Source organism: Crocodylus siamensis, chromosome 4 (assembly GCF_052110815.1).
Source record: "Crocodylus siamensis isolate JL-2025a chromosome 4, ASM5211081v1, whole genome shotgun sequence".
NCBI lineage: Eukaryota > Metazoa > Chordata > Crocodylia > Crocodylidae > Crocodylus > Crocodylus siamensis.
In genome coordinates, this window is record NC_143398.1 from 22706066 (window position 1) to 22722303 (window position 16238).

A 16238-nucleotide genomic window follows, 5' to 3' on the forward strand; every position below is an offset into this window, starting at 1 on the left:
AAGTCTATTCCAGATTCTGGTCACCCTTATCATAAAGAAGTTCTTCCTTACATCCTTCCTCTAACAGTTTATAGCCATTGCTCCTTGTCTTCCCCCAGGGCACCCTAGTGAACAGTTTTCTCCCACCTCCAGATATTAACTCCTTACATACTTATAGATGGCCACCAAGTCCCCCATCAGTCTTCTTTTCCCCAGATCCCTCAGTCTTTCCTCATAAAGTTTGTCCTCCACGCCCTTAATCATTCTTGTGGCCCTTCTCTGGATCCTTTCAAGATTCTCTACATCTTTTAATGCAGGGACTAACAGTTACCCAACTAAAATGTTACAGGGAAACAATCAGGGAGCAGTCCCTGGAGCCTGCTGCCAGGCCCAGACTCACCTCAAGTGAAGAGGGCATACAGGTGTCCTGTTTATGGAACTACCATATTTACAGGATTAATTACAGCAAAGCCTGCTCAGACTGAGCCCCTCAGCATTCCCCACTAGAACTCAGCCACTTATCCTTTTTTGTTAAATCCCTCAGAATTATGACTGTGTAGAAAAATATTATGTACACTCTACTTTGCAAGAGATCTACCTGTCATGCACAGTCCTATTCTACAAAGTGAAAGATAAAAGAAGGAAAGCTATACATGGAACTATCAGATACAGTAGGGGTAATAGTAGTGCTTTATGATCTATTATTATGGTATCTGATTTTACATTAAAATATTCCAATTTTAAACTTTTCCTCCTGTAAGCAAATTTAACATCTGTGAATGATTCTGGATTTGGAACACTAGATTTCGCTGGAGAATTAAATCTTCCTTTACCCCATGGAGACGTGCAACCTAGACAACAGCAGCAGAAACTTTCCAAAAGATCCAAACAAACCTAATATTTCTAATGAAGCAGAAATTTGTCTCCATCCTCTATTAATCTTCAACATCTCTGCTGACAATTCTATAACAGGGATTCCTACCCACTTAAAAATTACTCAGTCCAGCCACTTATTTCACACAGGCTATCAAGCAGACAACATACGGTAATACTTTTCAACCAGTGCTGGGTTTTAGACTAAATGATGGCCTAATGCACACAATTACTATAGTATAGTATAGTATAATATAGTATAGTATAATATAACAGGGAGCCAGTGACCCTGTTACGGAGCTGCCCAAGAGAAGCGTTAATTGTCAGTGAGGCATGCCTAGACCAGCTGGGGAGCTGAGCCAAGACTTGTTAATTGTCAATTAAGATTTCACAGACCAGTGACCAGGCCAGCTGGGAGGTGTTAATTACCACCTAGAGACTTGGTATAATAAGACCTGAGACTGATTAGAGACTTCCCCTGGAAGGGGAACCAAAGCAGTGGCTAGGAACCAGCCAGAGTGATGGAACAGTTTTTCCTATGTGGAGGCACAGGCACAAGGGAGGAAGTGGGGAAGCTTTCTCCTGTGGGCAGCAGACGGTGGAACCTGCAGAGAGTTGCAAACGATGCTGGCATGGCAGTCTCTGGGATAGGTACTCCGTGTTAATGAGAGACTGTGACTGAGGGAAGCCAGCACAGTTACCCCCAATATTCTGAGAGACTGTGAATAAGTGAGGCGGGGACCAGATGCGGATGCGGAGGTCCCAGTGATTGTGTCTTATTAAAGAGCCCTGCTTATCCCAGGTAGGGGTGACGGGCCTGCAAGCCACTGTAAGTAGTATTGGCATGGCAAGCGCCATTTGTTTGTGAGAGTGGGAGCACAAGAAGAGCTGTCCTTTGTGTTCCCTGAATAGAGAGGCTGCTGCCCAAGTTTACATTCGTATTGTGCTAGCGGGAGCCCGACCCCACATCAGCAACTGGAGATGGTGGCAGGATGGGGTGTGGCATGTTATAGCCTTTATTAAATCAGAAGTTTCCCACCTGAGAGCTCTTTACTGGTTTTTTTATTCCCATCAAGTCATAGCAGGCGAGAATGAGCTCAGGCATGAGAAACAGGTCCTAACATGCCCCTCTGATGGATCCAGGCATCCTGCTCACATATGGTATAGTATAAATACTAGAATGCTAGGCTCACAGTACCTCATTTAGGAATTGAAATGCAGGACTTGCAGTTACATCAACTGATCCCTCATCTTGGATATTGATTGATGGAGCTATGGCATAGATAGGTTCTTCCCTTTCTGTCTCTGGTTCTGAGTCACTGGAACTGGTATTCTCTTCATCAGTACTCATTTTTTTTCAAAATTCTGCAAATAAAAAACATCAACATTCAGTATTGATGGTGATCCTTAGAAACATGTACATTATTCAAAATAAGGGATGAAGGGGAAAAGGATAAAGTGATATGGCATGTGTTCTGCATTAAAATAAGGAAGGCTACACAGTAAGCAAGTCAGAGTTCTGCTTTCATGAGAGAGGTATAGAGTGAGATAAGTGTTTTTATCATTGCCTGAAAGCTTTAAAAGCCCTCAATATCAACTGAGTTGGGAAAGAAGATGCACCAAAAATACAGATTCAAATTGGCATAGCTCAATAAGTTTCTTCAGTAGTTTGTTTCATAGAATCATAGAAATTTAGGGTTGGAAGGGACCTCACAGGGTAATAAAGTCCAACCCCCTGCTGAAAGCGGGACCATCCCCAACTATATCATCCCAAACAAGGCTTTGTCTAGCTGGGTCTTAAAAACCTCCAAGGAAGGAGATTCCACAACCTCTCTGGGTAACCTCTTCTAGTGTTTTACTACCCTCCCAGTGAGAGAGTTTTTCCTAATATCTAACCTAAACTTCCCTTGCAGCAACTTGAGACCATTGCTCCTTGTTCTGTCATCTGCCACCACTGAGAACAGTCTAGCTCCATCCTCTTTGGAACCACCTTTCAGGTAGTTGAAGGTTGCTATTAAATCCCCTCTCAGTCTCCGCTTCTTCAGACTAAATGGGTACCTATACACAAGTGCAGAGGCTTCTCTGATGTGCTGGAATTCCAGCATATCAGAGCAGACTTCTGCACCTCGTGTACCAGTGTCCCCATGCTTAATGATGGCAGGGGGAGGGCACTGGAACTAAAGTTTGTTGAACAAGCTTTAGTTCAAGCACTCCCGCCACCACTTTTAAGTGGGAGGATGCTGGTACATAAGACACGGTGGTGCTTTAATTAGAGTGGCTCTCAGAGCTGCTCTAATTCAAATGCCATGCCCCTCTCTGACTCTGAGAGCATGTGTAAAAGTGCCCAATAAGCCCAGTTTCCTAAGTCTCTCTGAGTAACTTATGTGCCCCAATCCCCTAAGCACTTTTGTGGCTCCCTGCTGTACTCTCTCCAATTTGTCTATGTTTCTTCTGTAGTGGGGGGGCCATAACTGGACACAGTACTCTAGATGTGTCCTCATCAGTGCCAAATAGAGGGGAATGATGATTTCCCTCAGTCTGCTGACAACACTCCTACTAATGCAGCCCAGTTTGCCATTACCCTTCTTTGCAACAAGGGTACACTGTTCGTTCATATTCAGTTTATTGTCCAGGCCATTTTCTACAGAGCTGCTGCCTAGAGAATCAGCCCCCAGCCTGTATTAGTATAAGCGATTATTCCATCCTAAATGTAGGACTTTGCATTTGTCCTTCTGGAACCTCATGAGATTTTTTTTTGTCCAATCCTCCAATTTGTCACGGTCTCTCTAAATCCTAGCCCTACCCCCTGTGTAACTACTATTCTTCCCAACCTCATGTTATTTGCAAACTTGCTGAGGGACATTGATGAACATATTGAACAAAACAAGCCCCAGGACTGATGCACTGTATTTGATACCGGCTGCTGACTAGACATTGAGCTATTGACTACTACCCTCTGAGCCCAATGATCCAGGCAGTTTTCTATACACCTTACAGGCCATTCATCCAACCCATGCTTCCTCAGCTTGTTTGCAAGAATGTTGTGGGAAACCATATCAGAAGCTTTGCTAAAGTCAAGGTATATCACATCCACTGCATGACAATCATCCCAAGTTGCCATCCACTTCTGCATTCTCCACCAATTCTTCTCTGTTTGTGAGTAGCAGGTCAAGAATAGTATGACACCTAGTTGGTCTCTGTAGCACTTGTATAACCCGGGCAATACTCCAAGAGGTACCCCCTCTCCAACTGAAGGGATCAAAGCAGGAGCACTGTGGGAGGTGTAGGGACTTTCTTGCCCTCTAGAGCAGAGCCAGACCACCAATGGGGACTTAACCATATACCCTTTAATACTGGGAACATAACAGGCATAAATCAGAGGGTATAGTGGACACTACAATGCCCCAAGGGGGCAGGATTCAACAAAGGTTAGACACAATCATTGACAAAACAGGGTTAACAAAATATAAAACTCAAACAGCAGAACAAACAATACGGGTTGGTGAAATATACAAAGGGCACAAAATGCAAAATGTCAAATGACAAGGAAATATAGGGCCTTGGTACCTGGAGGGGGAGAAAGGGGGAAAACACAATGGCCCCTTTCCACTGCAAGAATATTTACTTGTTGTTGTATCAACTAACCCCAAGTCACCTCATCTAGGACTTGAACCCAGGTCCTGCATACCATGTGGGAGATCTGGGTTCAAGTCCCAGCAGAGGTGACTTGAGATAACAAGAAGCAGGTCTCCCACATGATAGGCAGGAACACTGCCACACAGCCACCACTGGTGGCACTAGTCTAGCCTGCTAGTGGTCTTGACCTTCCTGGAGCCCCAGCCTCACATCAAGCTGCCTGACCTCTGATTGGAGGAGCTGGAAGCAGGGCTGAGAACCCCTCAGGTCGCTGCTCAGATCCTTCCTGGAGCTAGGGAGCCTCTCCTGCCAGCCACACGCCGCACTATTGAGGGTCCCACTGCTGCCTGCAGGTCCTGCTCTTTCAGGCTCTTCTGGGGCACTGCTGCTGGCTCAGCTCTGTGAAGCTCCTTCCTTGTTGTCCCTCACTGGTCTCTCCCCTGAGTCAGCCCACACTGCCCCTTTTATCCCCCTCCAGGTGACCAAGGGGGCAATTGGGACACGGGGGGGGGTGAGTCTCTGGGGCCTGATTGGTGCGGAAAAGGAATCCCAAGTCCTCCAATCATCTTTTACCCCTTCAAAGCCCCTTGGCCAAATCATTACCAGAGTGGTGAGGAAAGGGAATCCCAAAGTCCTCCAATCATCTTCTGCCCTTTCCAAACCCCTGCGCCAGGTCACTGCCAGCTAGCCCATCACACTTGTACCACGAAGTTGTCCACAACACTCTCCAAAATCTTAATTGCTTGTGCACTGCTGTACTGCCCTCTCAGCAGATGTCAGGGTGATTGAAGTCCCTCCATAAGAACCAGAGCCTGTGATCGGGAAACTTCCACAAGCTGTTGGAAGAAAGCTTTATCCACATCATTCTCCTGCTCTGGTGGTCTATGCCTGCACCCACCACAACATCACCATTGTTGCTCTCCCCTCTTTACCTAACCCAGAGACTTTCAACAGGCCTCCTTCCAGTTTCATACTGGAGTTCTGAGCAATCATACGGCTCTTTTACATAAAGTGCAACTCCTCCTCCCCTTCTTCCCTGCCTGTCCTTCCTTAACAGTTTATACCCATGCATGACAGCATTCAAATCATGCAAGCTATCTCACAATGTCTTTGTTATTCCAATCACAACACAGCTCCATGACTGCGAGGATTTCCAGTTCCTGTTGCTTGTTTCTCAGGCTCTGTGTATTTGTGTACAGACACCTAAGGTAACTAGCCAGTTGCCCTACTTCCTCAGGAAGAATGAGAATGCCTCCCCTGTTGCCCCCTCCTGCTTGTGCTACCTCCAGATCATCCACTTCCCCACTTACCTCAGGACTTTGTTCTCCATCTCCCAGTGAACACAGTTTAAAGTACTCCTCACTAGATTAGCGAACCTGTCTGCAAAGATACTCTTCCCTCTCTTTATCAGATGGATCCCAACTCTTCCTTGCAATCCTTCTTGAAATAACAACCCATGCTTGAAGAAGCCAAAGCCCTGCTAGTGACACCATCTGAGCAGCCATACATTGATTTGCAGAATGCATCCACTCCTGCCCAGTCCCCCCCAGCAGTATCATTGGAGCTGCGTGGGGTAGTAGTCAGAGGGCCAGATGAGTCTCAGTAATCCCTCCATGACATCTTCGGTCCAGGCTCCAATGACATGGAAGGATGTCAGGGGCAATCAGCAGACCTCCCAAGACAATGGGTTAGGCCGACAGATGGATGCCTCCATCCCCCAGAGAAGGGAGTCTCCAACCATCACCACTCATCACTTCCTGTTGGTGGCAGTGGTCTGGATCCTCCCAACCTTGGGGAAGCCTGGCCTGATGTGGCCTGTTCCACCAATGGAATATGCTCCTCCTCCTCTGTTACTAGGGCTTCATATCTGTTCTTCAGGCAAACTACTGCAGGTGGAAATGAAGGCTTCTGCTTGCTGATGGATATCATAAGCTTCCAGCTTCCACTTTCTATGTTCTCTTCCTTTTCTAGTGCTGCCTCTGGCAGTCCTACAGGTCTCTTTCAGCATCAAATCAATGAAGTCCTCAGGGAAGAGAATGCTTCAGAGTCTCGCCACCTCCTCCTGTAGCAGTCTTGCCTGCTCCCTGTGGGACATGACCAGGAGACACCACTCATATTTCAGGCACTCCGCCATCTGGCTGTCACTGGAAGGAGCCTGCAAGCCGTAGTCTCCACAATGCCAAACCAGGTCCTGGGAGGAAGCCTTGATGGTGAGTGGCCCTGCCTGGATGGACACCTCACAGGTGCAAGCAGAGGAAGAGTTGGCAGTGATAGTGGCTCTGGCATTGTGATGTGCTCCCGCCACTTCTCCAGGTCTCTCTTCCTGCTCTGCTCCCCCACCCGCTTTCCCCAGCAAACTCCCATGTAAGGTGGTCTGTTGTCTGCTCTTTGATCCCAAAAGGTTCCCTTTCCCTGTTTCTTTTCACCAAGCTTATAATGAAGAAAACTATAAGCAAACTCCCTAGTGAACTCCCCCTCATTCAGGACTCTATTTAAGCAAGGGGCTTAAGTATTGGTCTAACTCCTGAGTTTAGCTTCTTATATGTAGGTTAGCAACTCTTAATTAAAGAAAGAACTTACCTTAAAGGCTCCCCTTCAAAGAGAGGGGGTTGGCAAGCAGTTCTGCGAATTGTTTGCAAACCGCCCTGTTTGCTTGCCATAGAAAGACTTTGTTGGTTTGAATCATAAAGCAGTCTGGCTAGTCCCTGTTGCATTACTTGGAGCTCAGTTCTAATGTTACTTTAGATCAGTGGTGCCCAACACTTACTTCTAGGTTGCTGACTGGATTAGTAGTGTGGAGTTAGTCTATGGACCAGATGGATTAGTAGTGTGGGGTTAGTCTGTGGACTGGATCCTGTACATGGGATTGTTCCACGGGCCCTGTCTACCACTGGGTCAACATGTAGGTGCACTCTGGTGTGATTTGCCAGCCCCTGCCTAGATTGGTTCTACTGCTTCAACTGTAGTAACCACTCTGCATGCCCTGCATTGGATTTGCTGCCCCAGTCCTGACCCACTTGCCCGGGATTGAGCCACAGCCTATGCATGCTAGATCAGGCCTGCTACTTTAGCCCCATGCACTGGCCTGATCTGGGGTATAGGGCCAGTCATCTTGCCACAGGGCTGAGTGAGCAGCAGCAGCATGAATTGCCAAGGCTCTCCTGCTGTCATATTTCTGGACCTGTGGGGAACCCCATGGGTCAGATGACACAGCTCTGTGGACCAGATCTGGCCCACTGGTGAGAGGTTGAGTACCAATGGTTTAGAGGCACGTTCAATAATAATTATATAATAATTATTATCTTCAATAATAATTATATTATAATTTTCTGTAGTGAAAGGATTACAACAAATTATATAGAAGGCTCTCATTTTTTGTCTATGGGGGTATTTGGGTCTAATTTGCATCAAAGTGGGTCATACTACCTTCTCAGTGTTAAATGATATTCTGTAGCCACATCCACACAGGCAGTGGGCTCTTATTCCAGAAGAGATCTTTGCTTCCATGGTTTGCTTTGCTTTGTCAGGGTTTTTCTCCATATAAAATGCTCAGATTGTGGGTGGGGGGTGGGGAATGCATATCGCATGCTGCTTTGTTCTATTACTTGACCACCTCCATTGTGGAGTACAGAGGCAACTAAAATCCTAGCCCTTGGGTTGAAGCAGAGAAATTCCCATGATTACTCTCCTTCCACCCTAGCATTTTTCTTTTTATTACCAGCAGGTTTAATTTTCAAACTGTTACTAAAAATAATGAACGGGAGAGCACTCTGCACTATCAGGTTGATCTTCACAAATACACATCAGCTTGTTAAGATGCTTTCTTTTTTTACATCCTGTTGTTGAAGGGCTTCAGCTGGCAACCAGGTTATTAAGCAGATTTTCTAGTGGCTTTGGCAGTAACAGTGTTACCAGAGGTATAAGAATTTTCATATCTGATCCCTAGATGATGTATAATTAAATAATTGGAAAAGAAGCCAAGCTGTATGAAAATTCATGAAGACCCAAAGAATGCTTGCATTTGAAAAAATAACTTCCTATTTTATTATTTTTTCCATCTTCAGGTGGCATTGTCTTTGTCACCCTTGCTGCATGTGGTTCCACTCAGGTATCTACATACAACTCTGTTTCTAAAGGGACTAGTGATGCAGGTGTTGTCCATTTAAATCTTGAGAGCTGATGGGTTACATAATAAAATATTTGCTATTTAAGACAATATGATCATGTATTAAAGATGACAAAAATCAAGTTATCTTTACATATTCTTCAATATAATAATTTTGAGGTTCAGATACTCCCATTTTCAACTTTGGCAACACTAGGCAGTAATTCAAATGTACTAGATATCCATTGAGGAAAAATACAGACCAAATACTTTTGGGGCAACATTTTTGGATCAATTTCACCAAGTGTTGTGCTATTTCTTGGCTTCTGAAACAAGGGTTGATTGATGGAAAAGGACTGTGCTGTAGGCCTGGGATGACCAAGAACAGCTGCAGAATTTCAGCATGTCAACTCCCTTTCCTTTGGAAATTTGTGCAGATTTTGGCTGAGCTCTGTAACAGCTTCTCTCCAATGTGGTAATTCTCTTGTGGCCATCAGCAAGACCATTTTGGTGGGGATATAAAGGACAGTAACTGTTGAGCTGGGTACATGTAGCACTATTAAGAAGGGACTATCATTACATGGTGTACTGGTAACACCTGCCAGGCATGCCTCAGGGGTGGTTTAAGTGCCATCTGTGGCCTCCAGGCACTTGGTTACCAAAGACACTGATAGATCTAGAAGGGGTAGGCCCGTGTTTTCCTGGGACTTTTGGGCATCCTCCCAACTGTTTTAATTCAAAACAACATCAAAGGTGTGGCAGGAAAAGAAAGGAAAGACCTAAGAGTCAGAGAGGCAGGAACCACCAGGCCATCAGGGGCATCACAGCTATCCCTGGGACCTTGGCCTGCTACACATGGTATAAAACAGGGGCGACGCATAGAGGGTGCACATGAGTGCACATGCACCCCCTGAGCATGGTAGTGCACCCCCTACAAAAAGGTGCTGCTGACACTGTCGGCAGTGCTGGCAGGTGGTCACCATTTGCCACCCTGCTGCCAACACAGCCAGCTGCATCTGTGGATGGTCCATGATTCCCTCTGGATGGTGGTTGTGGGTGGTTGCTGACCCTTGGTGTCAGCTGGGGGCACACGCTGCTCCTGGTATAAAAACAGCTGATCCCCCATATACAGCTTTCACTAATTGCTAGGTGACAGTCAGTGGAACATACACTCTTTTTCTTTGCTCTTGTCTCATACAGGCTTCAGAGCTCCTAAATAGAAAACAATATTTTTCCATATTGCTACAAGGCCTAGTGACCTTTGCATCAAGTTTACCAATATTTAGTGAGGAATGTTGCTAGGAATGTTCATGCTGCTTGGATCTTTAGGAACTCACATCCTATTCTTTCACAAGGAAGAGGTGGATTACATCCTACAGTCTCCACTATGAACATTAATGGTGTTGAAATTCATCCTTTTATTTGGGACAATTCTACTTATCCTGTAATACACTAGCTGATAAGCCTTTCACTGAACGCATGGGTGACTTGAGTCACAGAAAAGTACTGTTAGTGTTTAACTACTGCCCAAACACCTGCAGGATGAGAATTTAATATATATCTTTGTGACAGGAGTATCACTATCGGAGCCTTTCCGGGGTGGCTCCACCCTCCTGTAATGGGCCAACCGCCTGCTTACTCGCCTGCCATGCCTTGATCTTACTTGATTAGAAGATGGTTGTAATCAGCGGGAGGCTGCCCATTCTTCCGCGCCCCAGTGACAGGGGGCACTACCTGTGGCTCCTTTTCCTCCCCTACACTGTAGCCCAAGCCTCGCAGATGGAGTTGATGTGGTTTGACTTGGGCCCTGTTATGTTCTGGCCCTCCTCTCTCTCACCCTGGGGCTCCTCACTGCCCCCTCTCTCTCACCCTGGGGTTAGGGCCACTGCACCCTACAAATGCTGCACCCTCTCAGACGCCAGGAACCCCCACATTACTGGGGAGTCCCTATGAGGCCTCCTCCAACCCCAACAGCTTCACCCGGTCCTCTGGTCAGAACAGTAAACATAAAGCCCCTGGGCTACAACATAAAAACTAGACTGTCCAGTCAAACAAAATCTATTCCCTACTAGAAAGTGAGGGAGCAGGGGGGAAGGAGGGCTCCCCAACCCCAGCAGTGACCGGGGGATGCTCTCACTGCCAGAGTCTTCCCCTCTGTCTGTCCGAGCTGAGTCCCTACTCCCACGGCTGCTGGAGAGGGACTGCCCTCCTAGCCTCCTACCTGGGCTTAAGAAGGGATAAGCCCTGCCCCTTCCTGTCAGCTGGTTTTATCAGTTGCCCTGGCAACCAGCACCTGTGCAGCCTCGGTGACTGGCAGCTGAGCCTCCCCCTTTCTGCCACTAGGGGTCTCCCCAGAGCAGTCTCCACTCTCAGGTGCAGGGCACCTGAGTGCACTGCGACAATCTTAAATATGACATATTGAATAGCAAAGATCACTATTTCATTAACAAGCTTGAAAATTATCAAGTCTTATATTTCTTGAATTAAATCTGTTCCCTGTGTGAGGCATAAAAGAAAGCTTAAATTGAAGGTTATGAGGCAAAGGTTCAGAGACTTCCAGGGCTCTTACAGAGTCTGTGCCCTTTGTAAGAACCAAGGATTTATTAGGGTGATATCTTTTATTGGATCAACAATGTAGCCCAACTACGTAGTTGGTTCAAAAAACAAAAACAAAAAAGGTATCACCCTAATAAATCCTTGCTTCTTGCACAATTTCTGGACCATCATGGCTACAACATCATTCTTGCACTGCCTTTTATATTTTGCAATAAGCAGTCTTAGTTATTATAACAATTTCAAGTGGATTTGCAAATAGCTATACAGTGTGGCTTTTGGATGTAGCTACCCTAAGCCAGCTGTCTACATTCTCATTGACTCAGCTTTCTCACAGGCTCCTGACCCACTGAGAGTAGAATCACAACAGCTGACAATGATTTCTACAGTATGTTAACTCTAAACATTTTTGCTTACAGATCAGTCTCCTCCAAATTTTAATTTCATATAACAGGAGCATATTCAAGTATAGATCTAGGTTTTTATATATTATAAATGGCAGAAGCTACAGAGAAGTTATTCTTTTGAAGTTCTGGTTAATAAAACAGACCGTTGTACATGATAAGAGATTTTTTTTTAACAAAGTGATGGAAAATGGAATTAAAAATGGAGATGAAAATAAAAGCACTCTTTTGAAAAAAACAAGTATTAATTTGGGGTCAGCTTACTAAAAGCACTCGTCTGAATGAACCCCAAATAATACTTGCAGAATGAAAAACTGTAGTAACTTGGTAGTCAAAACCTGGAAACATATACTTAAGGGAAAAAAGTACTTTTTATAACTAGAGGGTGGGGGAAGGAAGGGGAAACAGATACAAAACTAGTTTTTTATATATATAAAAACGTTATATATATATTTTTTAAAGGTACCATGGTCTCCTAGGACAGTAACACCTCTGAATGGTAAGTTTGTAATCGCCTATAGTGCTGCCTGGAATTCCTTCAAGGACATTTTGACTTTTACCAGAGAGATTTCAGCAGTTGCTTATGAAGAAAACAATTTTGTAATGCCTTCTGGAGGAGTCAAAACATTGTGAAACCAATTATAAACAAGGCAGAGGCCAAGAATGAAACTATGAAATAACATACATAAACTGTACACACCGATAAATAAAAGTAATTGTAATAGTTTAAAAGATTTTAACAGAAAATTTTTAGATATGCATTTCGTGTTCATTGCTGCTGCTGGGTTTTTCTACTTAAACAATGCTGAAGGAGTTATCAGAAAAAGAAACAAAGACAGAATGGAAGATATTCTGAACAGATCTGGAAACAAAACAGGATGGAAAAAGGTGTATATAGGAGTCTGTGCTGCTATGCAGAACTTACACGTGGTGTAAGCAGTAGTAACAGGGCAGGCAGTGAGGGAGGCATTAAGGGGCAGACAGCCATTCCTAGGGTGTGCAGGGCCCGGGCCATATCAGCCTGTGTGGGGCCAGGGGTGGTGGGCCGTTGGAGCGGGGGGTAGGGAGGCGTGGCGAGCAGCCAGTGCAGAGCTGGCGGCACGTGGTGGCCACAGCGGACCCTATACAGCACTGTCCATGGGTCCCCCCAGAGCGTGGGGCCTAGGTGGTCACCCCAATTTGTGCCCCCCCAGGACGGCCCCAGAGACAAGTGATAGGGGGAGCAATGGGGCACAGGCAGGGTTAGTGGCAGGAAGCCGGTAGTGTGGAGGTGGTAGGGAGGCAGGAAGAAGTGATGGAGGGATGATGGAGGGGGACAGGCAGTTTGTCCCCTGCTACCTGTACCTGTCACATACCCTGCATTGTGCCTGCTTCCCATCTCCCCCCCAGAGCTTCTGCCTTGTGCCTGCCATCCCCCCCCCCACCTATTACCCTTGCTCCACACTAGTAGGTTTCATCTCCACTCCAGCCTGGGACATGGAACACAGCCCCTGCTTGGCCCTGTAACACCAGTGCAAAGCCAGCAACACTGCTCCAGAGCTGGGCTGGGGCTGTGCTTTGTGCCGGAGGTGGCACTAGAAATGGAGCCTGCCAGCAAGGCTAAGGTGGGGAGGGAAAGAAGGGGGATGGGCAGAGGGAAGGGGCTGGGTTCTGAGGCCATGGAGTGGGAGGGCAGAAGCAGTGCAGGAAAGGGATGGAGGAAAGCAAGGAGAGGCAGTGGGTGCTGAAGTGGTAGAGAAGAAGCAGGCCCTAATCTGCAGTTGGGGCTGGAGCTGAAGCAGCTGCCTACTCCACACCACCTTGTACTTGACTTGCAAGACAAGTATTTCCCCCTCTTCCCCCCATGTTAAAGGGGGAAAAAAGCTCAGTTTGGAATCAGGTAAATAAGGAATACTGCAATAGCAACTAAGAACCCTAGTCAAGGACTAGAATCCCTTTTTGCTAAACACTGTAAAAAAAGGCAGAACAAAAAAGAACTTAGAAGACAGGCTGGATGAATAGATATAAATAGATGGAAAACAAGAAAAGCAATGAGACAGTAAAGTCAGCGTGATAGACTTACCAGTGACCTCATCTTTATCTGTGTTTAGGAAAGAGGGTGTAAATAGAACATAACAGTTAAGCTGTGTTGAGGCACACAACTTATTTTAAGACCACATACCAAGGTTACAATGCATTCTTTAGTTGCCTACCTTATACAGAAATTAAAGACTACTTTTGTGGGATATTAGGCATTTAATGTGGAGCAAAGTGATTATATTGTATTCTGCTAACTATAAAATTAAAAATCTAATTTAAAAAGAGATGAAACTCAAAATGAATTATGAACTTCTATCACAGTTCTTCAAGTTCTGCAACTATATTCTGAACGCAATCCAAACTATAGCATAAATCACAGAAGGTCTTAACTATACACTGAGAAAAGCAGGCCGGCAGACAGCCTTCGGAGCCTGTATGCAGCCCTCCTGAACTCATGCACAGAGGTCCATTCATATGGCCATTGGTCTTAGTATTGCTAATTGCAATACTTTCTTCCTGAGGAGGAAATAAATTTGGCCTACTTGCTTAGGGCACACCTAACACCTGCAGTTAGGCCATGTAAAGGACTTGGGAGCAGCCTGGGATCAGGAAAAGTACTAGTCATTTGAGGCTGCTAGTGAGAGAGTGAGAACAGACATGGTCTCAGTGCATTAGCCAGGGCCAACAAGGAAGGTCTGCAGCAGTCAAGAACTGAACCCAGATCTCCCAAATCCAAGTCCACCTTGTGCCTTAACCAAAGGGATTATCTTGTGCCCCTCTTTAAAAGAAAAGAATCCAGTCCATCCTAGCCATATTGCTCCCTGCTTTAAACCTGGTCCTGCTTTAAATCCTGTCTTAAACAGGAGTAGTTAAAAAAAAACCACACAAACAACTCATTGTCTCTCAAACTTTATAAATTCAAGGCACAAACTCAACTTTTGTGAGTTGAATAGCACTACATTTAAAAAATGAATTGATTTATTGTAGTGCTTGCCTCTTTGCAGGGGTCCCAGGCAGTGGGGATAGAGGAGTGGCCAGGCAGGGACTAGTTTGAGCCTGTGTTAATCTCCTTGCACCTCATGAAACTCTTTAAAGGAGCTAGTGGATACAAAGATGCTGGTTGAGAAGCCCATTTTATCCGAACTGCTAATAAGCTGCTAATCACTTGGTTTTATCATTCAAAATCTCTCCAAGTTAAAAATCAATTTGGACATGATTTTTTAAAAACTTTTGAATAGTGAAAGATCTAGAAAAGACTACACTATTTTTCTTCTTGGCAGTTGTCAGAGTTAAGAGTACAGATTTTTTTCCAGAGTAATACTGCATTAAACATTTAAAAGGCTATTAGTGAAAGCAAAAATGTTGAAGGCAGTTACATATTAAACTAGTGTGCTATTTAGTAAGAGGCAAGGATTTTTTGTTACAGATCTTCTACTGAGCCAGCTATATAGTTGGGATCATTGTTAGACAAGTTTTTAGGCACTAGCTGCCCTTTCTGAGGAAAATTCCTGAGGAAACCTGAAAGCTAGTCCAACATCTCTCCAACTATAAAGCTGGTCCAGTAAACAAACAAAAAAATAACAAAAATCCTTGCTTATCATATATTTCCTGGACCATCACAGCTATAACAACACTCCAACCTGTTCGATCTTGAATAGATTCATAGATGTTAGGGTTGGAAGGGACTTCAACAGATCATTAAGTCCAACCCCCTGCATAGGCAGGAAAGTGTGCTGGGTTCAGAGGACCCCAGCCAGATTCCTATCTAACCTCCTCCTGAAGACCTCCAGGGTAGAGGAGAGCACCACCTCCCTTGGGAGCCCATTCCAGATCTTGGCCACTCTAACTGTGAAGAAGTTCCTCCTAATGTCCAGTCTAAATCTGCTCTCTGCTTGCTTATGGCCATTATTTTTTGTAACCCCAGGGGTGCCTTGGTGAGTAGAGCCTCACCAATTCCCTTCTGCGCCCCCATGATGAATTTGTAGGCAGCCACAAGGTCACCTCTCAACCTTCTCTTGTGGAGGCTGAAGAGGTCCAGGCGCCCTAGTTTTTCCTCGTAGGGCTTGGCCTGCAAGCCCTTAACCATACGAGTGGCCCTTCTCTGGACCTCTTCCAAGTTATCCACATCCCTCTTAAAGTGTGGTGCCCAAAACTGGACGCAGTATTCCAACTGAGGTCTGTCCAGCACCCGATGGAGGGGAAGTATCACCTCCTTGGTTCTGTTTGTCATGCATCTGCTGATGCACGATAAAGTGCAGTTAGCTTTGCTGATGACTTTGTCACACTGACGACTCATGTTCATCTTGGAGTCCACTAGGACTCCAAGATCCCTTTCCACTTCCGTGCCACCCAGCAGGTCATTTCCTAGGCAGTAGGTGTGCTGGACATTTTTCCTCCCTAGGTGCAGCACTTTGCATTTCTCCTTGTTAAATCACATTCTATTGTTTTCTGCCCATTTGTCCAACCTGTCCAGGTCTGCCTGTAGTTGTTCCCTGCCCTCCGGTGTGTCCACTTCTCCCCACAGTTTTGTATCATCCACAAACTTGGACAGAGTATGCTTCACTCCCTCGTCCAAGTCACTGATGAAGACATTGAAGAGTATCGGTCCAAGGACCAAGCCCTGCGGGACCCCACTGCCCATGTCTTTCCAGGTTGATACCGACCTGTCC

The 16238-nt window shown here is 45.5% G+C and overlaps 1 protein-coding gene across 3 annotated transcripts in view; it reads right to left on the bottom strand.

Annotated features, from left to right (window-relative positions):
* The window catches only part of CCDC146 (coiled-coil domain containing 146), a 144450-nt gene that overhangs the window by 124067 nt on the left and 4145 nt on the right, over nt 1–16238 (bottom strand). For 2 of the 3 annotated variants that reach the window (XM_090041930.1, XM_090041929.1), the window contains exon 2: nt 2051–2217. In XM_090041930.1, the coding sequence (XP_089898056.1) occupies nt 2051–2203 (153 nt within the window). In that variant the 5' untranslated portion in view covers nt 2204–2217. Of the gene's footprint in view, nt 1–2050; nt 2218–16238 lie in introns of those variants that run through there. The other variant, XM_090041931.1, reaches the window with a different exon arrangement.